The 25,699-nt window shown below is 37.5% G+C and overlaps 1 protein-coding gene across 1 annotated transcript in view; it reads right to left on the bottom strand.

Moving 5' to 3' along the window:
- LOC145984347 (carboxy-terminal kinesin 2-like) overlaps window positions 1–25,407 on the bottom strand; it is a 46,274-nt gene extending 20,867 nt beyond the window's left edge. Inside the window, exons 1-8 of the mRNA XM_083118003.1 lie at window positions 25,325–25,407; window positions 17,122–17,217; window positions 13,983–14,087; window positions 11,679–11,795; window positions 10,172–10,285; window positions 4,419–4,617; window positions 1,831–1,966; window positions 1,274–1,483 (exon numbers count right to left, since the gene is read on the bottom strand). Coding sequence (XP_082974129.1) covers window positions 1,274–1,483; window positions 1,831–1,966; window positions 4,419–4,617; window positions 10,172–10,285; window positions 11,679–11,795; window positions 13,983–14,087; window positions 17,122–17,206 — 966 coding nt within the window. The 5' untranslated portion in view covers window positions 17,207–17,217; window positions 25,325–25,407. The remainder of the gene's footprint in view (window positions 1–1,273; window positions 1,484–1,830; window positions 1,967–4,418; window positions 4,618–10,171; window positions 10,286–11,678; window positions 11,796–13,982; window positions 14,088–17,121; window positions 17,218–25,324) is intronic.
- Window positions 25,408–25,699: the final 292 nt, after the last annotated feature.

Here is a 25,699-nt window from a genome sequence, read left to right on the forward strand (position 1 = left end):
ATCCCAACACTCCACATGGTGCAGTAAAGCAGAAATCCAACACACAGCCACAACCAACTCCCAACAACAAATATAAGTGGTTTGCCTTCCCCTATCATTTAATGACATCAAACCGCTTGTGACACTGTCCTAAAATTCCATCAGTGAAACTGGCAGACTATGAAAACAAGGTAGAAGTAATACCAAGATGATATCAGAGCTGGAAGACTACAAGTATTCCCAACTTAAGAGTTCAGTATGGAGCCTTATGGGCTTTTACGTTTAAAATCCCCCCAATAACATTTAAAATCCCCCCAATAAGAGTGTTTTTGTCAGAAAGGAAAGTTGTTAATATCTGAAGAGAAAGGGATGAATATGCACCAAGTATACAAAATGTAATGTTATCAACTTCCAACCCCCATAATTCAATCCAATACCAAAACGAATCTGTTTCTTGTGGGATTTGGGGGGTTAAAAATAACAGCCAGGCAAAAGTTCGACAATAGTCTTTCCTGCATTTGAGTGAACTTTCTTGCACTTGAAGCTGTGATGAGACAAATGATGCTTTTTGTTCCTTTGGTAGTATTCTGAGTACCCAAATCTTTATTATTATTATTACTAGTTTCGATTCATTGCTTTTCAAATTAGTGATTCTTACCCCCACCGATTTGTTGTGGAATTTTCACTCTAGTAACAAACAGTAACAGCAGCTCAGTGTGTACTATGGAACATTTGATTGATTGATTTGCTTTATTTTACTTCGCTTTTTGTGCCACTTTTGGCTAATTTGTGAAGATGGGGATGACTGATGACATGATGAAATTCATGAATGGACACTCACAAACATCCATGCTCAGGCTGTGGTTCGAACCTGGGACCCCTGGCATCCTAGCATGATATGCTAACTACTCCATCACGGGGCCGTCTGTACTATGGAAGATATTCAATGGAACCATCTTCTACTGCGCACCATGAGGCACCATAAGCCCCATACTGTACTTTTTAACTCGGGATCACCAATAGCAACAGGCTACAGTGAACATATTTTGGAAACACATCACATACAAAGTCAAATAAACATGTAAAAGAAGCAGCGGACAAGAGTCTAGAAGCTATAATTTATACTTAAAAAGAATATAAATATCTCAACCAAATTGAAGAATTGTTCTCATGTTACCAGCCAGGTTAAAGCTAACACCGATTCAAACTGGCTTGTAACCCAATAATACTTTGTTCGAATCACATTGCTAGGAAAGCTACAATTCTTACTACATTTATCAATATCATGTATTACCTTCAAATCTTGCAGTTCACTATGCAATTTTCGCCTTGTAGCCTGATCTTGGCGAATCTTCTCAATAAATGTCTGAATTGTCTTCTCCTGAGTGCTTATCTGGCCTTCAAGACCATTGACTTTAGCTTCTGACTTTGAGAGTGAAGAGCGCAGCATATTGACTTCCTCTCTCTGCTCATTGCATACTGATGTCAAACGAGAAATTTCATGCTGTAACACAAAATCATGATTTAAATAAAGAAAACAATAGCCACGAGAAACAACATTAAGCACAATCTAATAATTTGTCTGCACCAGAAGACTCCAATTTCATGCACCCAAACTACTGCATGTAGTCAATAAAAAATCTTTATTATTACATTGATTTTTTGATAGTGCATATGTCTCAATATTCTGCAGTCTCACTCAAAGAAATACAAACTTTTTATACTTAATTTTTATCCTTTTGCTATTTTTAAAGTTGGTACCTCATAAAAAATAGCAATGTTTCTTTTTCATAATAGACACACCCACCCCAAAACAGAATTATCAAAATTTAACTGCATTCATGTACATACCTTCTTCTGTTCTAACTCATTATCCTTAGTAGCAAGTTCATTCTTTAAACGCTCAATGCACACTTCCAACTGTTTCACTTCGTCATCTTTTTTAAAAGCTTTTGCTCGTAGATCTGAAATATTGGTTTGGGCATCACTGAAACAACAAAGATTAATATTTTAATTTCTCTTTTTGGCCTTAATTATTAAAAATAAAAGAGAACAGTAGTTAAAAATTTAAAGCATATTCATTCCTATGTTAGTGCAGTAAAGTTAAACAAAACATATTTGAGAAAAGGTGACCAATTTTAGGTTTTGGATCACGCTTAAACTGTTGCAGTGGAGTAAAAACAAATTTTATTTGTTATTTCAACATATGATTATTTACATTGGATAACTTTAGTGAGTTTAAGTAATAATACAAAGGGTTCAAATCACACACACGTGCACACATGATAATTTACAATGATTATGTACATATTTCAGTCTCGTTGCTCCCCAACGACATAGCATCATATCCATTAGCTTAACACTTTTGCTGCTGGAAGAGACTCCAGTCTATTTGCTTCACTGTGTAACTTACAGAAAGCGACTGCAGTCTATTTCACATATTCTCATCATTGCTGATGTCAAGTGAAGTTGCCTTGTAAAAAAAGCAGTCAGAACATGCTGCCATCTGCCATCTAGTATGTGGCATTTGAACTGTTTTCCAAATAAATAACTTGCTTTAGTTCTGAACAAATGAAAAATGTGTACAGCCATGTGTTTGTAAACAATTAGGGGGTACTTCATGATGGATGTGGTAAACGCAGTTTAAAATTACTTACGCAGTTTAATACAATTAATTGCAATGTGGAAATACGAAATTTCTAAATTTCATGTAAGTAATTAGCAGAGCTAGGAATTTTAGGTGCAAAAATTTGCCAATAAAGGTGCAAAAAAGGTGCCAATTTTTGTACAAAAAAGGTGCTAAAATAGGTGATAATTTTCAGATGTAAAATTTATTGTTAGCAGTGCATACATATACGATTCAACTTGTCTGGATAAACACATAGAGTATTCTCTGGTTTTAATATAACTAAGCAAAGATAATTCTCTGATACATTAGAAAGCTTACTTGCTTAGAATTAGTCATCTAGAAAACTGTTAAAATAGATTACATTCAAAATTTCTATGTTCTTCTGAGTGAGGCTACATCTGCGGTCACTAAGCAGATACTACTTTTAAGTTGAAAAAGAACGTTCGACGTCAATAGACACAAGTGGTGCGTATTTTGTTTTCAACCGGTAATCCACATCCTTGTTGGTTGCAACTTCTTGAACATCAGGGTTTTTGGCTAAACTTCGTTCTAACTTCTCTTTCCCGACCCCTTGCAGCTCTCGTTGTACATACATCAAAACAGCCCACTGTGCTTCCTTTTCAGGACACTGCTCCTCCAGTTTTGTGATTGCAGTAGTAAGGAAAGAGAAGCCAAGGCTTTTTCTACAGCTGAGGAATCACTAGGCAAAGCATCTAAAAATTTCGATATTGTATGGAAATGATTCCAAATAAACACTGCAGCTTTTAACCATGTACCCGATCTAGTGAGGATGGGAGAGGGTGGTAGTGGAAGTTTCGTAATTTCTACGTACTTCTGTATTCTAGAAGGAGCCTTTTTCAGTATTTTCTTAATGCTAGAAACAAATTCGTTCACATATGTATATTCATCTTTAAGAGCTTCACAAACTCGATGCAAAGCATGAACAAGGCAGGTCACATGTTTTAAGTTAGGATACATATTCTTCAGATTAGAAAATGCAGCTAACATGTAAGATGCTTGGTCTGTAAGAACTAACCACACACTATCATATTTTACGCCCTCCGGCTACAATACAAAACATGCATCATTGAAACTTTGCATTACACTTGCATTATCTGTTTTGCCGAGAAAATATTTTGGCATGGTGAACAAGCAAATCCGATGCATCGATCAGTCGATCACGGACTGCAGTTAACCTTGCTCGCTGAGACTGGAGAAGAAAACGAAAACAAAACAGCTTTCCTACAACAATTCGTAAACAATACAGCATAGGACAAAAAGAGCACAACTTCTAGCAATTGTATCGCATCATTGTTGGCACTGTTTAAAGTCCGCGCGCTTACTACATTAACGTACAAGAACTGAAGAAAGCCGATTCATTGTTGTGCGGTAAACAAGAATCGCGTCCCAAGAAGCCGTGCCTCGAATGTGGGTGGGGTTAAACACCGTGCGAGTTGTATTAAAAAAAATGATAAAGATGCAAAAAGGGCGAAAAGGTGCAAAAGGTTCTGAGATTGTAAAAAAGGTGCAACCGAAACACCATTAGTAGAGTTCAATACATGCTTATTTTGGGGATGAGTCACTTTTTTACACATTTTCACACAAAAAAATTTAAGGTGCAGCACCTAAAATTCCTAGCTCTGGTAATTAGGGGGTAATTGTCTAAAAGAAATGGCGTTCATATTTTTTTTTAAAGAAAAGGTTACTTCCAGACAGTCTCAATTAATTTCAATGCTTTTAATTTTCTTCCTTACTATTTGATCCATTATTATGTTTATATATATGTTTATTACAAATAAAAGCAACTTACCGTAGCGCTTGCTCCAAGTTTGTCTTCTGCTCTTCACAGTCTCTCAAACGATCATTGTCCCTCTGGAGTTCCAAAATGTACTGGTCTTTTTCTTCTGCTTCAGCTACCAGAGCTTTGATTTTTGAGCGCTGCTCTTCCATACACTTTCGGGAATCTTCGAACTTGCCTTTGAAGTCCCACCCAGCTCTTTTGGGGATTTCTAAAATTTGGAAAATGAAAAATAATGAGTTCAGTAGTCAATTATTTTCCTTTCTATACCAACATCATACGGATGCACAAAAGGGAGAAAAGTTCAAGAAGGTAAACAGAATGGGTTTCAAGCATCTACATCTTAAGATAAATTTTTGGGCAAAAAATATGCTCGTGCAGGTCTTGAAGCTGGTGTGACTTCCACGAACGTGCTCAAAAACTAGGGTTACTGAGCCATCTCAGAGTGCACCATTATCCTCTATTATTTTCACCTGAGTTGCTTGTCTTATTCTAGGAAAGAATTACTACTCTGGGCTTCACAGCTTTGAAATAGGGACTAGCATGGTTTAACTCAGGTTGGCAAAAAATGTAATGACTAGAGATGGACAAATATTGGAAATTAGATATTGTAATACATTGTCAGCAAGATTACAAATATGATTCAATACTTTTGTATCATGATATTAGTGATATATATATACAAGGGTTGATCAAATGAAAAGGTACAAAACGTTGTAACAACGGAATTGTTTATATAATACCGATGCCGCGATGGGAGAACGTAGCGTGATATGTAGGGGTGCGATTGGAGTCGCCACACGGCATCGGAGCATGCAGGGGAATGCGCATGCACAGGAGAGAGCAGAGGCTCCGATACAGAGCGCCGTCCAAGTGACGCGGCAGTGCGTGTTCGGACAGGATGGCGTTAACATTGGCAAATTCGACTGTTGAGGAGCAGCGAGGCGTTATCCGTTTTCTGACAGCGGAAGGTGTTAAACCGGCCGATATTCATCACCGGATGGTGAATGTTTATGGGGAAGACTGTGTGTCTGGCAAATCAGTGAGGAAATGGAGTGCCCGTTTTCGTTCTGCTCCATGATAACGCACGTCCACACGTCTCCAGGGTCACACACGCGGAACTGGCCAGGTTTAAGTGGGAGCAGCAAGACCATCCGCTCTACAGTCTGGACTTATCCCCCTGTGACTTCCATGTGTTTGGTCCCCTGAAAAAGCATCTCAAAGGAAAGCGCTTCACCTCGGACGATGAACTCAAGGACGTTGTGAAGGACTGGGTCGCGTCACGGCCAAAGGAATTCTGGGAAAAAGGAATCATTCGGCTCATTCATCAATGGGATCAATGTGCTCAGGCCTATGGAGGATACTTTGAATAAAGTATTCATTTACACTGACAGTGTTGTTTTGTACCTTTTCATTTGATCAACCCTTGTATATATCATGGTATGCATGTGTCAAAGCAATAAAATCCCTGACTACAAGGGTCAATGTATGCAGCTGTCCTAATTTTCAGCACAAAATAAAAAAAAAAAACCTATAATTAAAAATAAATGATCTTCTAACTTTCTTTCATGTAGGAGCTAAATGAAATTACATATTATGCAATTCTGATATTCCGTATTATCTTACATTCATCTAACAACAAATTTGATAATCATTTACATGTATCTTCTGAAAATTCACATTTTCGATATAAAATTTTCTTGGATATAATGCTTCTTTGGTCAGTCTAATGAAAATACATTAAATGAGAAATTCACTGCATATGCATTACTCAATGATAACTACTGAAATGGCACAAATTCCATACTTTATGTAAAATGTACTTTAAATGGAAAACATGTAATATCCATGAAAAAATGTAAAAATACATAACATGAAATTCATATATCATTCCCAACGGCACAACTGAAACTTCAAACAAGGTCACACATGCTCCGTAAAAACAAAGGATAAGGAAGGTCCATGTCCTCTCAAGCTTCCACAGATCAGCAGCAGGTAGGAACTTCAGATATGTTCACGACAATGTTCTGAAAACTACTTTAGTTAAAGACTATAACAGACATATAACATAAATTGACCTCGCAGACTAAATATCTACAACATGCAAAAACTGACAATGAAGTTATTCTTCCACCTCCTAGACAAGGCAATCCTCAACACTTTTCTGCTCCTAAGGATGTACATTCTTCACTTGACACACCTGAAGTTCTACAAGTCTTGGGGCATTGTGATCCCTGACACGAGCAGAAGAGTGTCAACATTACATGGTAATCAGCCTGCCACATCAAACACTAGACAAAGATGCAAGTTGGAACAGGGGAGGCAGGCACTAACATAGTGAATGAGAGCTGTAATGTTCATCTGTTTATGAACATGTTAAAAGGTGTGTCTTATAGGAGCAAACTGATTTCCCCACCATGTTATAATTAGGGGTGAGCAAGAGAGAGCCAAAGTTCAAGATTTCCGAGAAATATATTTCTATTTTCTTATTTCTTTTGTGGTCCTCTTTTAAAAACTTTTTGGTATTATTTCCTTCAAAAGTGTTCTGCTATGGTTTCTTGAGAAATGCAAGTGATTCTAGAACCAATTTTTGGCAGTTCAGTTGCATAGTTGAAAATGGCTTTCCTTGTGCTATTTTGGTTACACACAACTTTCTTACCTCTTGAGTTAATCATGACAATGAGAATGAATGATGAAATGGACGGTGGGACGAAAACAATGATACACGTATAGCTTACTCAGGGTTTGAACCTGGGCCCTACAGCTTCATAGTGCATTATGCTGAGCATTCTACCAGGAGGTTTACAACTTCCTTTCTCTGGCAGATAGAAATTCAAGACACAAAGTAACTATTTAAAATTTCATTTTAATTTTATTATTTTACAGTACATACTTTTGGGGTTTCTTCACAAGTTTAAAAAATCTGTTACAGGCAGAATTAACTTTCTAGTTTATACCTACTGCCAAAATAGGAGATACAAACTCAAGTTTGGATAATTGAAATCTAACATTTTTTGGTCACTTTAACATCAAGATTTTTTAGACATAATTCTTCAGTATTTTGCCTAATTCTCAGGTTAGTTGGCTTACTTCACAGTTTGTAAGGATTCCAAAAGACTAAATATGAAGTAATAAATTGATTGTCGTTGATGCAATTGCGATATAACATATAACATAAAAACATCATAAATCTGTCGAATCTCTTGATCCCAAACAAATTCAAAGAACTCCTTGCCTACGGTGGTGATAAGTTTAACGTACAAAACAGTAAGCCCCCCACCCTCGACCTCATATGTGTGGCAGAAAAAGAAGCTTGTTTTGCCCCCAAACCCCAAGATTCACAAAACATCAGAACGTCAGCAGCCGGAATTTTCCAAAAAGTGATGACCAACAATGAAATCAAGAAACCTAATCCAGTACCCCCAAGAAATCTCTTCTGTCCTCTCAGATTTTGGCAAATGGCTGAACGCCAACGAAGTTTGGTGTCTAAAATCTGACAAAACGAACCAGTTTGCAATCATGCACAAGGGTGATTACTCTACGAAAGTAATAGACAAACTAAACAGTGACTTGTACAGTGTCATTAAAAAGGAACCCACAGACAGGTACAATAGAATTGTGAAAAATGCAGTAAAGTCTAGTGTCATACTCGGTGAACAAGACCACAAATTCCTTTCCAACCCCCACTCTTCACCTGCCATTACCTACGGCATTCCAAAAACTCATAAACCTGGAATCCCCATGCACCTTATAATAGCTGGCTTCAATTACCCCATGGTCCACCTAACTGGCTAAAAAACAAAATATCTCAATACAACCACAAACTAACATGTGTGTTCTGCAACAGTGCCGATGCTAAAAATCTGGTGAATTCAATAGTGCAAAATTAGCCAGCATTGACATAGTAGATATGTACAGTTCAATCCCCATAGACCTAGCGCTGCGTTCAGTTGGAAGATGGCTGACAACAAACAGAATCCCTGCTCTAGAGAGATAACCAGGTTATTGGAAGTTTGTCTAAAACACAACTACTTTCAGTTTGAGGATAAATTCTACAATCAATCCGAGGGCCGTTGCGATGGGCAATCCGCTATCAGCTCCTTTAGCCAACATCATCATGCACCTGGCTGAAAAATATATACTCCACACTCCAGAACTACAATACATCCGATATGGAAGGTACGCGGACGACACAATAGTCGTATACAAAAAGACAGAATTCAACCTTCTAGTGAACAAGCTAAATAGCATCCACCCCAGGCTCAACTTCACTATAGAAGAAGAAAAACATGGTAAAATCAACTTCCTGGACATCACCATCAGCCGTGCACTTAACAAATTCACAACCACTGTCTAAGAAAACCGGATGCAGGCAACCAGTACATACATGCTCTCTCTAGCCATCCCCCTAAGCAAAAAGCCAATGTGTGGCTGAACTTTTATCAAAGAGCCTTATTCTACTGTTGCAGAGAAGAGGATCTACTAGAGGAGATAGCCACCATCACTGAAATAGCCCTGAAACATGGCTACACTGAAGCACAACTTTCCACTTGGTGCAGTAAAGCAGAAATACAGGTCAGACACCTTAACCAACCCATCCGCAAGCAACCTCCAGTGGCCAATTTAAATGGTTTGCCTTCCCCTACCATCCCACCACTTCCAACCGCATATCCAAAGCCCTTCTCCCATATGGCATCAAAGTAGTGCACAAACCCAATGCCAAAATAGCTGATAAACTAAACAAACACAAAAGTTACTTCCTCCCCCTTGATAACCCAGGTGTATACAATACAGTGTGAGTGCAAGGCACATTACATTGGCAGATCCATCAGATCTGTCAATGAAAGAATCCAACAACACCTAATGAATGAAAAAAAAAAAAAAAAAAAAAAAAAGGCCAACCCACTACTTGTCTTGCCAAACACATCAAATACCATAGCCATAAAATTCAAAAGGTACAAGTCAAACACACTTCCCACATACTTGTAAACACCAAAATCAAGGAAATACATGCCATAATGCACTTCCCGCACACAACATCGATAGCGGACAGGCACACCACACTTGGATTCCCCTACAACAGTTAACACCGGGAAATAGCAGACGACACAGACCCACACACACAGTTAACAACAGCGCACCTAATGGCAGCCAGAGAACTACAAACAAAAGACGCACGACAAGCAACAGTACAGCAAGTTCCAACGAGGATGGTGGCAGTGGCCACTGAAATTAACCGAAAAAGAAAAAACAGCTTCGCGGATAAAAGTGAGTACTAGTTTCTCTGTATTTATAATTTTCAACATATGAATTTCTTACATTAATTTAAGAGTTGTTTGAGTTTTTCTTTTAATTCCATTTTATGTGCAGATAAACTAATCAGCACTGGACCTACAGTTCAAAGGGGATCCCAACCACTACGTGCCTCCTCTGGGTATTGAACCCAGGACCCTTGACTGCAAGGACATGACATACCACTATGCTATTGGGGAGGCACAATTTTTTACATTAGGTAATATTCTTTATTTAGTAATGATAATTTTTAAGTTCAAAACCTTTCCTCCTTGTTGCTCTGAATAATGAAATACTGTTGATGATAAAACCATTAATTGTCTGATGTAGTCTGTAGGTTCAAAATCAGAAAGATTCATGAACTTCACATGTAAATGAAGCAATTAAAATCCAGAATGAAAACTTTAAACTTCTATGTAAAACTTAAAATTTACAACAAACAAAAGACAAACACCAGAAGTTGCCTAACTTACTTGCAACGGAGCTTGAGCTCTGTCCCTCTGGATGACCGGAAGTGACAGTTGCTGAAGCAGTGGACTTTCCACGACCCTCGACCTTGATGTGAACTCTGGGCATGGTATGGGAACCTGCCAACAGAGGAAAAGAAAACACTTAATTTAAGAAAATCAATTTCTATATTGTTCCTGAAAAGAAATGGAAAAAAATCAAAAAGAACACTTTGAGATACAGTCTAAAATCACTCAAACCATAAAAAAAAAATACATAAATGACTACTTTCAGGTATACACTGCAAAATGTGGAAAATCCATGACAATGACCTTTTGACGTTTTCCTAACTATGACTATGGTCAAACTAACTAGGGATGCCCAATATTGCAAAAAACAAAATTCCCTCACTATTTCAGTCCAAGCATTAGGGTAATTAATGTATTTGAATATGTGCACAAGATCATCACTATATTTTAGTTGAACACCATACTTGGAACCCCATTTAACAAAGTTTTAGAATATTCAATTTACATGTTAAAAGTAAGAAGATGGAAACTGAACAGAAATTGAATGCCGGTTAGGAGCACCAGGGGTGAGCTTTTACATATTACTTACCACACATTGACTAATGATAAACAAATAATTATTTTTACATAAAAAATCATAACAATTATAGTGAGTAGAATTTAGTAACATATGTATTAATCCCAACATCAACCAAACACAACCCAAAAATTGCAACAAAGAAGTGGTACATGCCAATAGATCTCTACTTGATAATTGTTCGAAACATGACCATTTCCTAGAGTATTTAATATGCAATTTCTACTGTAACTGCTGGTAATATTCAATATACCAAATTGAACTATTGTTTGTACACAACAAAATTCAAACTTCCTCACTTGTTCTTTTTTCCTTTGCTCAAAAACCTACTTCAAAAATGTTGATTTTTCCAGAAAAACAGTAAATTTCCATGACATTTCCAGAAAAAGTAAATTCCCTGCCTTTTCCAGGATTTCAACACAGGTAGACACCCTGCCAAGGAGCACTGCTCCCCAAATGTCCATGTGGCTTTAGCCAATTTTTTGCACTTTACGTTTCAAGTACGATGATAAAGGACCAGGTCTGGCTTTACAAAATCAAATTGGCTACAGTGATTATCGCAAGAAACAAGCAACCTGTTGCTGTCAAAAGCAACCCTACCCCAACAACAGCTCAACAACAACCAACTGTGCTGTTAAGCCCCACACTGCCCTTGTGTCTTACAACATTCAAGAATACAATCACCAGAACTATAAATTTTTAATTATGGTGTGCAAAATTAGTTCCAATTGTAATTCCACTCACACGTAATCACACGAATGTATTATATGCATCAGGTTTATCCAAATGAAATGAATTTGAAAACATTTCAGGCATTTTCAGTGAACACTGCCACATCCCCCTTATTTAAAAAAACAAAAACAATTCACTAGGTAACCTTTAAAATGAAAAAAGTTAAAAATTAAAATTTACAACAAACAATGATACCTTTTGCAGCAACACCAGGTGGTAACTTATTCATCATGGGTGCTGATGCAAGACTGTGGCTACTTGTAGTAGCACCAACTATCTTACCACTACCATCAGTCTTAGGTTTTATTAGACCTGCACAGAGAGGAAGGAAAAAGGCTCACTTTAGAACATAATAATATACCCATCAAATTCGTAACTTATCAAAAATTTAAGGTAAGATAAAACACAAAAGTTTCCCATGCCATGAAGGTACATTTAGGGGATGTGGGGGTAGGGTCCCGTATATTCTCGATCTCGGCCATGTTGGAGGTGATGTGAACAGCACCATGCTCTGGCCACCTTTTCATGTTTGAAATCTCTCCTTTCTCTTTGATCAACATTAAACCTACCAACCATATGCAATACTTACACTTCTCCAGTTCCCATCCCATTTTCCTTGGACCTAAGGGGTCAACACCTCACCCACCTCCCCACAGAACAACAACTGGTCACCAAATAAATATCCTGAGCGGCTTCCTACACCTCCACCGACACTCCTGTACTTGTCACCCAATGTTACCCCCACCTCAACAAAATCACACACTCTCTACATTCCCTCCACAGTGATCCCAACTTCTCAAACATCTTCCCAACAAGCCCAGAGTTGTTTTCAAACCCCCCCCCTCCAAAACATCCTGGTCCACCATACCTCCCCAAGTCACAATCAACTCTCCCCCACCCACAAATGCTACCACCAAAGTGCAAAATTGAACCCGGGTATTCTTGATTACAAGGTGACGACGCTACCACTGTGCCATCGGGGAGGCCTCAAGTCATCCTTGGAGAGGCATGCTGGGCAATGTGAGTGAATCTGCCGGCATTTACACACACAGCTTTATGCTGACCGTGGCAGTGGACACATCAGTGCTTCAGTATCCAGAAAACTGGTGTCCAATTTGCACATGTTTGTGAAGTGTTAAGTTGTTAACAAGTACTTTAGATTGTTTTGTTCTAGCTTAAGTATTACTGGTGTATTTCTGCAGTCTAATAATGCTATGCTAGACGTACAATTTAAAACAATGAATTTTTATGTACGACTCTTACGTCATTATGAATTATTGTAGGGAAGTTAGAAGGATTTTTGCAGCAGAATTGCCAGATGTTCCCATTCCACACACAGACAGTGTTCAAAACTTCTGAACAAATTTAGGGAAACAGAACTACCAAGATTTTAAACGTGAAGCCATACATTAGAAGAATTGAAAGAAAATATCAGTAGGGGGTGAAATTGAAGCAATTTCGGAAGATGATCTGATACGTGTTAGTGAAAATTTCCTAAAAGGATGGTGTAGATGTGTGAATGCAGGAGGACATTTCCAACACCCCTTGTAACAAGGTACATGCTCATTTTAATTGACTGTCAATGTAATTCTACGAGCTTATTTCATTACATAGCTAGTGGTTTTAGTTATGTGGATGTTGCATCCAGTTTGCTGGCAGACATGCCCTTACTTCCCGGCATGATAGCCATAGCTCCATGGATGACTCGACCATGAAAAGCACTGTATTATCCATATATCACCCAAAACCTGGATTTCAGAGTCCCCATCCATACAATCATAATGTCCCTTTTAATGACTGGCTCCAGGTAGCAATCACTCACCACAATCCATCAACACCTCAGCACAGAAAAGATGGGATAGGTCATACATATTAGCAGTGAGGGCAACCGCACCGCCTGGCCTGAATAAGACCACTCAGTAATTTTCACAACCAATCCCACCTCCACCCCTCAACCCCATTCCTGCCTCCTCCTCCTCCTCATGTTGCTCCCCCACCCCTACAATACACATACACCACCAATCACAATTTTTGGAAAGCCTGGGAAGAACCCATATATTTCTGTAATGACTATATCTTCTCTCAGAACCTGGCAACTTTGCAGAACAAACACACACTTTTCTTCCACTACCTTTTTCTTAAAGAAGAAGAGGCAGTCTGGGTGTGTGTCTGGTGAGAGATTCCTATAACTTTCTTATTTGACCCCCACCCTCACCCATACATATAGTCACTAAGACCGTTGACTAAGCCTGTCTGCATATGAGTGTCAAAAAGCTATAGAATCTGAAGCATCTCTAAGGTTACTTATTAATATTAAAACAGCTTAACTTCTTTGTCTCACAACCAGATTTCAAATTTGTAATACAATCACAGAGTTTCTTTTTTCAAAAATCTGTTACCAGAACATCAGAAAATGTTCATTAGTTCAGAGTTAATAATCTTTAAAAATATTTTTATCATGGAAAATCTTACAAAATTTCAAATAAATTTGTTACATACCAAAAGACTTTGTATTAGATCGATCTGGTCTCTTCAATGCAGTTGGATGATCAGATGCACATGAAAGCAGCCTCTTCCTACCCTTGAACTCATTCATTGAGCTTTCTGCAATACATAAATATAAACACACACATGTTAGCATCACAAGCATTTGGTCAAATCTGTTGGTAATCTTTGAAGAAAAATGCAACTAAACCCCGCGACAGGTTAAGTTTGCAGCAACATTTCACATATGTAGACCCAAACGTACGGCAGAATATAGTTCCACTGCAATACTGCTGATTTTCTGGCTGCCTGTGACATGAACAGCTCGACGGTTGAAGCAAGACTGGCACGGGAGATGATGAGCGCCGTTCTCGAGTGGATTAATACATAAAACTTGCTGCAAACTTAATCTGTCGCGAGGCTTAGTTTGCTTTCATGATCTCAAGTCCAGCATACATTGCTTGTTTGAACTGTGCCTATTCTCAGACTTCTCCATATCTGCACAGTGATTGAGTGGCATTGCATGATAGGAAATCTTAGTGGTTTCAAGGCATCAACACAAAATCCTGAAACATTACTTTTAGAGGGTTCTTAGCAGTCACTCCAATGATTTAACGAGTGAGTGATTTGGTTAGTTCGACATCACTTTTCTGCTACATTTGGTTAATCACAACAATGAAAATTAATGGTGACCACATGAAATACATAACACAGAATGTGAACCCCACAGAGGAAGGATTTTGACATTGAAGTGCCTTTTGAAAACAACATTACTTCTACTCTGCCTTAATAATTGAAGAACATCAAACTTTCGTAACTACAGAACTGTATGGAAAGAAAGCAAAACCTTAAAAGATCATACAAACACTAAAGTCAGAATCACAAACCTTCCGACCCTCTGTAAACAAACCGTCTCACTTCGAGTAACATATCACTCCACATCAGCTGTTCGTGAATGCCGTGGCCATCATATGCTGTTCACTGGCACTTCACCCGATCTTTAATTTTACATACCATGGAAAAGCGTATTCCTATTTTAAGTTATACACATTGAAGTATAAGAAATTTTTGAGAAGGGATTAAATACATGTTGTTGTTCAAGAATGAACATATTTTTCTACGCCAAAAGTTCAATTTATCTGACATTGTGTTAATAGTTCCCCTTCCCCCTCCTCTTTCAGTATGACAGTGCCAAAGTAAAACTTACAAGAGAGTGAGAGAATCGTTTCAGTAAATTCAAGACTTTTGGTTTTGTTGCTTCCCCTTCCACCAAATTATTGCCCAACATTGTTGACATACAGTGTATTGTTTTCTGCTTTGTGCTACAAATAAACCGCCAGTCTTAGCGGAAGCTAAACAAAGATAAGCTGAGAGATAAAAAGAGATTGTTTATATTTCTTTCCGTTTCTCGTGCACTGGAAAACAATAAGACAATAATAATCACATTATTTACCGTCTCATGCAAGTAATGTATTTTCTTACCTTGATTCAGAAGTTCCTTTTTGAACTGGAGGCATTTTCGATGCTAGACAATGATATCGTCCCTGTCAAAGTGTCATCTGTCAAATTTGCTTCCCCAAAACGTACTCAATGTGCCACAAGAGGCGATTTAACGTCGAACAGGGAGATCGTCGTCATCATCACTATTAACATCTGCCAATATCTTCTTCACATTTACAGCTCTTTGATTGAAAAAAATACGAATGCACCTTGCGTCGCATTGTGCTTATCTCAAAATCGGTGTACTTGTTTATGCGAGCATCAATGTGTTTCTTCACAGGACTCACAACTTGACCAGTCATTTTCCTTTCTTTCACCAGACCGAAAACACAAGACACAGACACACAACTACACCTGGACACTAATTTCACTGCTTTCTCAGGATACCACTATAAACGTTAAGATCAACCTGCTTCTCACCACTTTTCAAATGGCTGTATTTCCAAAAGAAATTTTGAGAACACTGAGACCTTCCTGCATGCATGGAAGATGCAATGTTCGAAACTGCCGCTATTTTCTTGCTGCTCACGTGATAGGTTGTAATCTATACAATCATCACGTATTATTGTTATTAAGAGAAACCTTTAATGAAAATATATTTTAAAATGTATATCCCAATGTAATTTACAAGTTTCTCTTGCATTAGCGTACTTTTATAGAACGGACTACATGCTGTGGAAGAAATCAGTTATTAGGCTGTTGCCAACCTCAATACTTCTCACTAAGTCAAGTACAAACACGGAAATGGTATGTCGGCATACGATAGGGCGATTTCACATTGTCAGTGAAGTGAGGATGATGATGCAGGGGGGGCATGCAGAAGTGTGTGGGTGAAGCAGGGCGAGTCGTGACGATGGGGGTGAGGGCAGCCCATCAGGGTGGGGGAGGTTGAATTAAAATAAAAGGAACACGTCTCAACAAGGAAGAGGAAAAAGTGACAATATTTCAGAATTCACCCTCAAATGTGCATGTTATTTTGTATGTAGGGTAAAAGAAAATGTGTACAAAGTGTGTTTTTGAATGATGTAACTTTAGATACGTTGAGGTACACTCTGGAGGATACAGGAACGTGTGGCACTAAGATGTACGTCGAGCACATTGTCATTAGCTGTATTTTGTATTTGATTTTTGTTAATTATCGTCACTTTTCTTCCATTTTTGGCTAATCCGAGGATGAGTGATCGTGAGATGACATTGATGAAGGGACCCTCACAAATAACACCCATGCCGGGATTCGAACCAGGGAACTTTGGTGGAAACTCTAAAAGTGGGCCACAAGGCAAGATGTATATTTTGATTTTTCATTTTTTACATACATACATTTAACTCCCAACAGGTCAGCAGTGAAACACTGCTTATTCCACATCCTTTGACAAATGTTATATCATTGCACCTTGTGGCTATGTGGGGTATTTTATTTTCATAAGTTGGCAACACTGTTAAGGTACACATGCTTTTGTATACAGAAGGTCTTAAGTTATATGATTCCCACTTTAAATCAACCAATCCTGCCTCCACCTAGGAAGCATGAGAAATCAAATCATTCTGAAAAGTCTCTCTTGTTGCTCATATCTTTTAAATCTCATCATATTTAAGATTAAGAACTGGTTAAGAATATGACTAATTAAGTTACAGAACAAGATTCTTCACATACCAGTCATGCTCCTTGGGAGATCTGCAGGCTGTGGAAGTTTTGATGGAGCTTCACCCCTCTTCTGTGGGATACGAGAAGACTTCATTGGTGTCAGACCTTCAAGTAGAGATAAACAATCATGAAAGCAATCATTAAATTGCAGTTAATTTGATAGTTTTTTATATACACACAAATAAAACAAAATATACTACATAAAATTAACACATTGAATACAAGGTAAATAAAAGATTAAGTGATATATACATACACAGGGTGCACAAGTAGAATTGGCACAAGTTTAAACAGAAAATTACAGATAATACAAGATTTTTCTTGATCCATGTAATTCATTACAGATTCTCAGATATCAGTAAGATTTCAAAAAGTTCAGACCTCAAACAGATTGGATGATTATGAGTGGCCTGAGGAGTGGAGAAGGAAGGCGATAGTCTACTCTGAGCCAGGATGACCAACGTTGACAAGTTGAAGCTGCTATTGAGGACAATTCAGAGAATTTGGAAGCAGTTGGGGGATTCAGACTTTGATGTGGAGGCCATGGCTGCCAGAAAGACAGCAACTCATTGACAATGATCCCTGAATCACAATCAGAGAGATTTCTCGATGTCTGGGCCATTCTCAAAGCACTGAGAGACGTTCTGGCAAATGTAGTTAAGCCTTGGATTGAAGAAGTTGCCGTAGGCACCAGCACACATAGACAGGAAAACTCAGAAGTGGCTCGAGGATAACGTTTTTGATCATCTTACCCCTGATATGTGGCCTCCAAACTCACCTGACTGCAAACCTCTTGACTATTATGTGTGGGGCGTGGTTGAAAGGATCACTAATAAGACAGCCTGTAACAATAAACGCAGAGGAAGAGAATCTGCTAGGTATTTCAAGATTTGTCTTCTGAGGTTGTAAAATGTGCCTGTTCTCACTTCCAGGGTCATTTGGAGGCCATGATTGAAGCTGAAGGTGGCTTCATTGAATAAGTTCGATCTATAGAGCATTTATTTGGTCTTGTTTCTGGAATTTTAAATAAATGTTTCCATGCCAATTCTACACACACACACACACACACCCTATATATATATATTGGCCAATACAGGTGTATCAGTAAAATTACCGATCTGATACATCAATAAATATCTTATAATTTAGTGCAAAATTCTGAAAATTGGTTGTACTTTTTATGGATAATCTCCATGCCCTACTTTCTAAAAGAGTAAATGTCTAGATATTCAACTTCTTTTGCACCGCAGTCACTTCGAAACACACATTTATTAAGGAGATCAATGAACATTTCAGGTTCTTCAAGGACCATTTCTAATTTTATATTCGTACTTTATCGGCATCGGTCCATCTCCAATATATATATATATAGCTTAAAATTTACCCGTACATCTGTTTGCACCTAGTGCTCAAAGTGGAAATTTCTGGCTGAGGGAAATCTTTGTTAGTTTGTCGATAGGAGAGGGGATGCTTGGTTGATTTGTTGTTTTAAGTCCACTTTATGCACAGTAAGGCTAATTGGGACTGGACCTACAGTTTGAAGTGGGATCCGAACCACTTGTGCCTCCACCGGGTATCGAACCCGGGACCGAGAGGGGATGCTTGTATGGAACGAAGTGGAGAGATTCTTAATTACATTTTTGTACCTGGGAAGATGCTTTTATGAAAATTTTCTTAACTGGAAGATAACCTAGCAGACCATTTCAATTTTTCAACTTGTAGTAAGTCATTAATATTTCCTGATGAATGTTCATTGACATTTTAAGTCCACTTTATGCACAGTAAGGCTAATCTGGACCTACAGTTTAAAGTGGGATCCAAACAACAATGTGCCTCCACCAGGTATCGAACCTGGGACCCCTTGATTACAAGGTGACGATAGTACCACTGTGCCATTGGGGAGTCTCCTGGTGAATGTCAAATTCCAAGAGAAAATAACACTCATCTGCCACAGACCTTCTCCAAAATGACAAACAGTTTCAGATTGGTGTAAATGCTGGAAATTGTTCACAAACATATCTATTTCTCTCAACAGAACACACTTGAAGGTAACTATATGTTTAATTGTTTTCCTCTGATGAAAGAAACTGAACACAGAGATCTTGGAACACATACAATCTCAAAACTGACTTATGAAAAACACATTGGTAATGGTTCCAAATGTGTAATGTTTTTTTGATTTGTTTTATTTTACTATGTATTTCTGCCACTCTTGGCTAATTGCTAAGATAACAATGAATGGTGATATGATGAAATTGATGAAGGACATTCACAAAGAACACCCATGTTTAGTGTGGGATTCAAACTTGGTACCCCCGACTAATGATTTTTTTCAAAGTTTCATGGGAGAAATACTAAGTATCACAGAATTGTGGAAACTATTATTATTACAGTAAATTTGAAACTTTGTGAAAGTAACTGCCACTGTTTCGAGTACTGAAAAGTGCAATTTATCAGTGAAAAAATAAATAAATATGAAAAGCCCCCTCACTCACCATCCGTACTTCCCTTGAAAAGGCATTATTTATTCACATGAAGTTTTGCACAATAGTGAAAATGACTGTGAAAGTAAATCTGAAGCTTCATGAAAGTAATTAGCACTGTTTGCAGTTCCAAAAAGTCCTATTTATCAGCGAAAATAAGATGTTAAAAACTTTAGTGTCCGCCAAGCGTCTGAAATTCCTTTATTTTCTTGTTTTTCACATTGGTACTTACGTACTCTGCTTTGCTAAGGATTGTTGAAAGTGGAATTTCATTTTTTCACGACAATAGTATCAATTTTCCACATATCGAGTAATTATAGTTCGTTGCTTTTCAGTTGCGTTACACACAATATGACTGGCAAATCTTGACTAGCATTGTCTATGATCATTGGTGTGCAGTGTTTCCAACCTTCTTCTTCGAAAAATACCTACTTTTGTGTTACTAATTGTGTATTTTTTCTGGGTTTGAAAACCCCACGAACCATGCATGGATAGCCCCACGAACTATGCATGGCAAGGTTAGGCAAACATAGTTAAAATTGTCATGTTCTTGCAAAACAATGGTGTGGTTGGAAACACTGACTGGGGGTTACATCATCGAACGCATGCAACATTTGATTCACATAGTAGAAGGACATAGAGGCAACAGCTTTCGTGCATTGGAGACACATTAATCTTCAAAAATACATGATTTACCGGTGAAATAAATTAAGTGATGGGAAAAAAACACTTCCACGACCTTTCAAAAGTGTACAGAAAGTCAGTTCGGTAAGTACTTTCTCCTGTAAAATTAAAAAACAACTAAAATTTTAACCATAATGTAATTTTTAAGTTGCTTTTTTCAAAATCCAGACTGTGCTCATTACTTTAAGGAAGGTTCAAATTTCATATGACAATAATTGCCAAAATTCTACTATAATTAGTATTCCTGCTAGGAGAATTTGAAAAAAGGATAACACTTTACTATACCAGAGACGGATTTCTTCAAATTTACATGAGAAAGTACTTACGCAAATCATTTTCTGTAGCGTTGTTGATGTTCGGGAACGTAGTTTTGATCCATTTTAATGCGAATGCATGTGGTTTTCTACGAAAATCTATTTCCGACGCGCTATTGCTGCTGCCGCCATTTGCTTCCTGCATGAGAGCACAATACGCGCTATTGCTGCTGCTACAAGCCGATGTTGTCCGTATATGCTAAATTGAATGAAAGGAGTGCTAATGGAACCTAACCTAACAGGCCTAACCTAACCTAGTAGGCATACCTCATCCCCATGATGGTTCGTAGGGCTATCGTGAATTTTTGGGCTAACGTCAATGGTTTTTGGGGCTACCCGTGGATGGTTTGTGGGAAATAAGGAACAACAGTAAGTACTCGTTAATGTAAGAAATAGACAATTATTTAGAAATTCATTATTTCAACTAAAGAAATGTTATGCAACGCAGAATAGTACGTTAGAAATGTAAAAAATTGTGAAATATATCATTGATAGGTGTCTCCGGTATAGTAAAGTAGTACCGAAAAAAGTCATAAAACAATCTGAACTGATACCCTTTCAGTCAAACCTCAAAAAATCCTGGCCACCATGGCAACTCAGATTTTCGACCTGGCGAATGTGGTGTTTTGTTGTAATGCAGTTTTTTATTTTGCATGTATGAAAGTTTTAAGATTCTAAGTTCATATTGCAGTACAGTGTAACTTAGCAATTTTTTGCTTTTGGTAAAACAAAATTCATACATGCAAAATAAAAAACGGCATTACAACAAAACACCACAGTCCGCAGGTCGAAAATCTGAGTTGCCATGGTGGCCAGGATTTTATGAGCTTTGGTAGAAAGGGTATCAGTTCAGATTGTTTTTTGACTTTTTTCAAATTCTCCTAGCTGGAAGACAAATTATAGTAGAATATTGGCAATTATTGTCACAAAATTTGAACCTTCCTTAAAGTAATGAACACAGTCTGGATTTTGATAAAAACAACTTAAAAATTACATTATGCAAGCATGCACGCTTCCCATGGACAATGTATTTTCAATTGACAAGCGACTGACTGTAAGTATCATAGACTAGAAGCAAATTTCAACCTTCGCGGAATTTATTTTAATGTCAAGGGAAGCAAACCTGGCCTGCCTAACCTAACTACGAAAGCATATATTGAACAAAATCTTAATCACTAAAACTCCACAGCATGTGGTAACAGAAGTAAATCGCAATAAAACAAAAGGAACTTGGGCCACAGAAAGTGTTGGAAGACCAGAAATCACACAATCAGATATTGGAAGTATTTACGGAAGTAATTTTAATGCTAACAGCCCTAAACCTGACTTACCTAACAACAAAAACATTTGGAGCATTTCACAAAAAGTGGTACTACTCCATGCAAATAACACAATGAATTAATCTGGAAATTTTGAGTGTTTTAATAGCTTTCAGGTTTACATTTTCTTGAACGCATATTTCACCAACAAAAATTATCAGCATCTGCAGCATATATGCTTCACAGATAAGTCAAATTTTAATACATTTTTAAAGCATCGCACATGTAACACATTTTGACGCAAGTTCCTTCTCTTTTATTGCAATTTCATGATGCTACGTATGTATTTTTAAAAGTTCCAACTTCGATTTGCGCCTGTTAACATATACAGCAGAATCAGTGATTACTTAGATTTTACTCTTTGTTTTAGTAGTTAGGTTAGGAGGAACAGGTTTAGTTCTCATAGCATTAAAATAAGATCCCTAAATGCTTTGTAATATTGAACGTGGCCAAAAGGTTTGAAGATTTCGTGAAATTTTAGTATGCCCGAAACATATTTCTCCAAATTTACAGGAGAAAGTACTTACCGAACTGACTTTCCATGTGATTTTGAAAGGTCATGGAAGTTTTTTTTCCAATCGCTTAATTTATTTCGCTGGTAAATCATGTATTTTTGAAGATTAATGTCTCTCCAATGCAAATGTTGCGTGCATTCGATGATGTAACCCCCAGTCAGTGTTTCCAACCACACCGTTGTTTTCCAAGAACATGACAATTTTAACTATGTTTGCCTAACCTAACCGAACCTAACCTTGCCGTGCATGGTTCGTGATTTATTTATAAATAGTTTGTCGGGCTATCCGTGCATGTTTTGTGGGGTTTTCGAACCTAGAAAAAAATGCAAAATCAGAAACACAAAAGTAGGTATATTTTGATGAAGAAGGTTGCAACGCTGCATAACCACTGATCATGGACAACGCTAGTCAAGATTTCTCTGCCATATTGCGTGTAATGCAAGCAAAAACGAACAAACAAGAATTACTCAATATGTTGAAAATTGAGATTATTTGCGTGAAAAAAAATGAAATGGCACCTTGAAGAATCCTTAGGAATATAGAATACATAAGTACCAATGTGAAAAAGAAGAAAATAAAGGAAGGAACGACTTGAGATGACCGGACTCCTCTCCGATTTTCATCATATTTGGCATACTCACTAATTGAGGCTCCTAATCACGAATCTGAAGTTAAAATTAGTCGGAAACGTAAGGAAATTGCAAAATAAGCGAAAATAAGGCATTTTTGGAATGGAAACTGTCAATTTTCGCAAATTTTTTTGTTTCACAACCAAATATATATATTCCTGATACTACCACGACATCAAATTTTAACTATGTTTGCCTAACCTAACCACATGCCAATTGTTCGTGGGGCTAGCATCAATGGTTTGCAATTATTTCCAATTTCTAGATCCTGATACTAACACGACACCAACTTTTAACTATTTTGCCAAACCTAACCACGCACCAATAGTTCGTAGGGCTAACGCCAATGGTTTGTGAGGCTAGCATGAATGGTTCACCATTTCGGTAAAAATTTACCATCCTTCGGACATCTCTAATTTTTTCGTTTCGTCATTTTTTTACATTTATACTTACGTATCTGCTTCGAGGAACATTCCTGAAGATGTATCAACGTTGTTTTGATGAAATTTTAACTATGTTTCCTAACCTAACAGAACTAACCTAACCACGTGCCAATGGTTCGTGGGGCTAGCACAATGGTTCGCAATTATTTCCAATTTCTAGATACTGATACTAACACGACACCAACTTTTAACTATGTTTCCCAACCTAACAGAACTAACCTATCCACACGCCAATGGTTCGTGGGGCTAGCTATTCTCCGTCGGAGAATTAATTTTCAACAAACAACATGAATTTCAGCTATGAAACATTCCCACATCACACAAAACACCTTCCCGATGTTCGACAATGCTACAGGAACTTATTACAATAGTAGTTTACTATCCTTCGGACACATTTATTTATTTTTACAGAAGAAACTACTTACTGTAATAAGTTCCTGTAGCATTGTCGAACATCGGGAAGGTGTTTTGTGTGATGTGGGAATGTTTCATAGCTGAAATTCATGTTGTTTGTTGAAAATTAATTCTCCGACGGAGAATAGCTAGCCCCACGAACCATTGGCGTGTGGATAGGTTAGGAAACATAGTTAAAATTTGGTGTCGTGTTAGTATCAGTATCAAGAAATTGGAAATAATTGCGAACTATTGGCGCTAGCCCCATGAACCATTGGCGCGTGGTTAGGTTAGGAAACATAGTTAAAATTTCATCAAAACAACGTTGCTACACCTTCAGGAATGTTCCGCGAAGCAGATACGTAAGTACGAATGTCAAAAATTGACGAAACGAAAAAATTAGAGGTGTCCGAAGGATAGTAAATTTTTACCAAAAAAATCATAAAACAATCAGAACCACTTCTATCAATGGAGAATGGGGAGTGCACATGCTTGCGCAATGTAATTTTTATTAACTAAATCTGACCCGCCTAACCTAGCCAGGAAAGCATGTACTGAACAAAATCCTCAAACATTCTGATAGTAAATGAATGCTTTTGGCAAGTACAGAATTATATGGAAGTGAAAAAACAGTGTCAAGGAAACATGCAATAAAACTCTGCAGTATGAGCTGAGAGACGTGAATCGAAATTGAACCATGTAAAAATTGCATACATAGCATGATGAGATTGCAATAAAACAAAAGGAACTTGGGCCGTCTTTCTGCTGGGAGAATTTGAAAAAAGCATAAATCAATCGGAACTGTTACCGTAGTCCATATTGTTCAAAGAATCAGAAAATTACAATGACATTTTGGGCAAGTTGCTGCCATGTTATGAAAATGTCTCCAATAACCCACTTCTCTCACGTCCATTTTGAATTCTATGTCATCTTTCATGTTATCTTGAATGAGATAGGAGGAAATTTAGTACATAGCTGACAAAATTGTGGAAAGACGCAGGGGTAAACTGCTTGATATTGAAGCTAGATCTGTTCGTTATTATCCAGTTAGTATTAAATGACATGAAAGATGAAGCTTTTCTTTTAAAAAAATTAATGTTTGATATTAATACTACGAGCTCATGTTTCTGAAACTAGAGCAAATTAATTCCTATTATGTTCGTATTTCATCTAACTATCCTCAAATTAATGTAAAAAAAACATCAATTGACGGCATTTACAAACTTTCGATCTAAATTTGTTTAACACTGTTCTTTATCCTTTGGAACAGTCGACATAATCAGCAATCTTAGAAATTATGAACTTGAAAGTTGAAACAGCCATTTAACAAACGGCACCGAAACACACAATTATGTATTAATATCACGTTCAAAACATGCATATGGTACTTACAGTTTGCACTGATAGTATATTGACACAAAAACACACCAACCTAATATATATTTCCGTTTACAACTGATAATTAACACCAAAAAAACACAAACTTCATTACATCGCCGGCACCAACACAAATCAAATCTTGTAGACATCAATGTTGCCAAGCACAGGCTTGTAATTTTTATATCAGTAATTACCAAAACATCACCAAGGAGGAATGGACATTTCCACTGCAAATTTCCACGACGATAAGAAATGCACTTTCATTTTACACATAATACTACAGAAATGAAATGAAACATGCAAAATGTGCTACTTTTCTTTCGGTTTTGAGAAATACGCATTAAAGCATCGTTGACATTCGTGCCCTACGGGTGTGCGGGACGGCAAAAATTCGCAATTTCCCGACAAAAGTCAATTCGAGACAGGC

Source organism: Lepisma saccharinum, chromosome 2 (genome assembly GCF_977018435.1).
Source record: "Lepisma saccharinum chromosome 2, izLepSacc3.1, whole genome shotgun sequence".
Lineage (NCBI taxonomy): Eukaryota > Metazoa > Arthropoda > Insecta > Zygentoma > Lepismatidae > Lepisma > Lepisma saccharinum.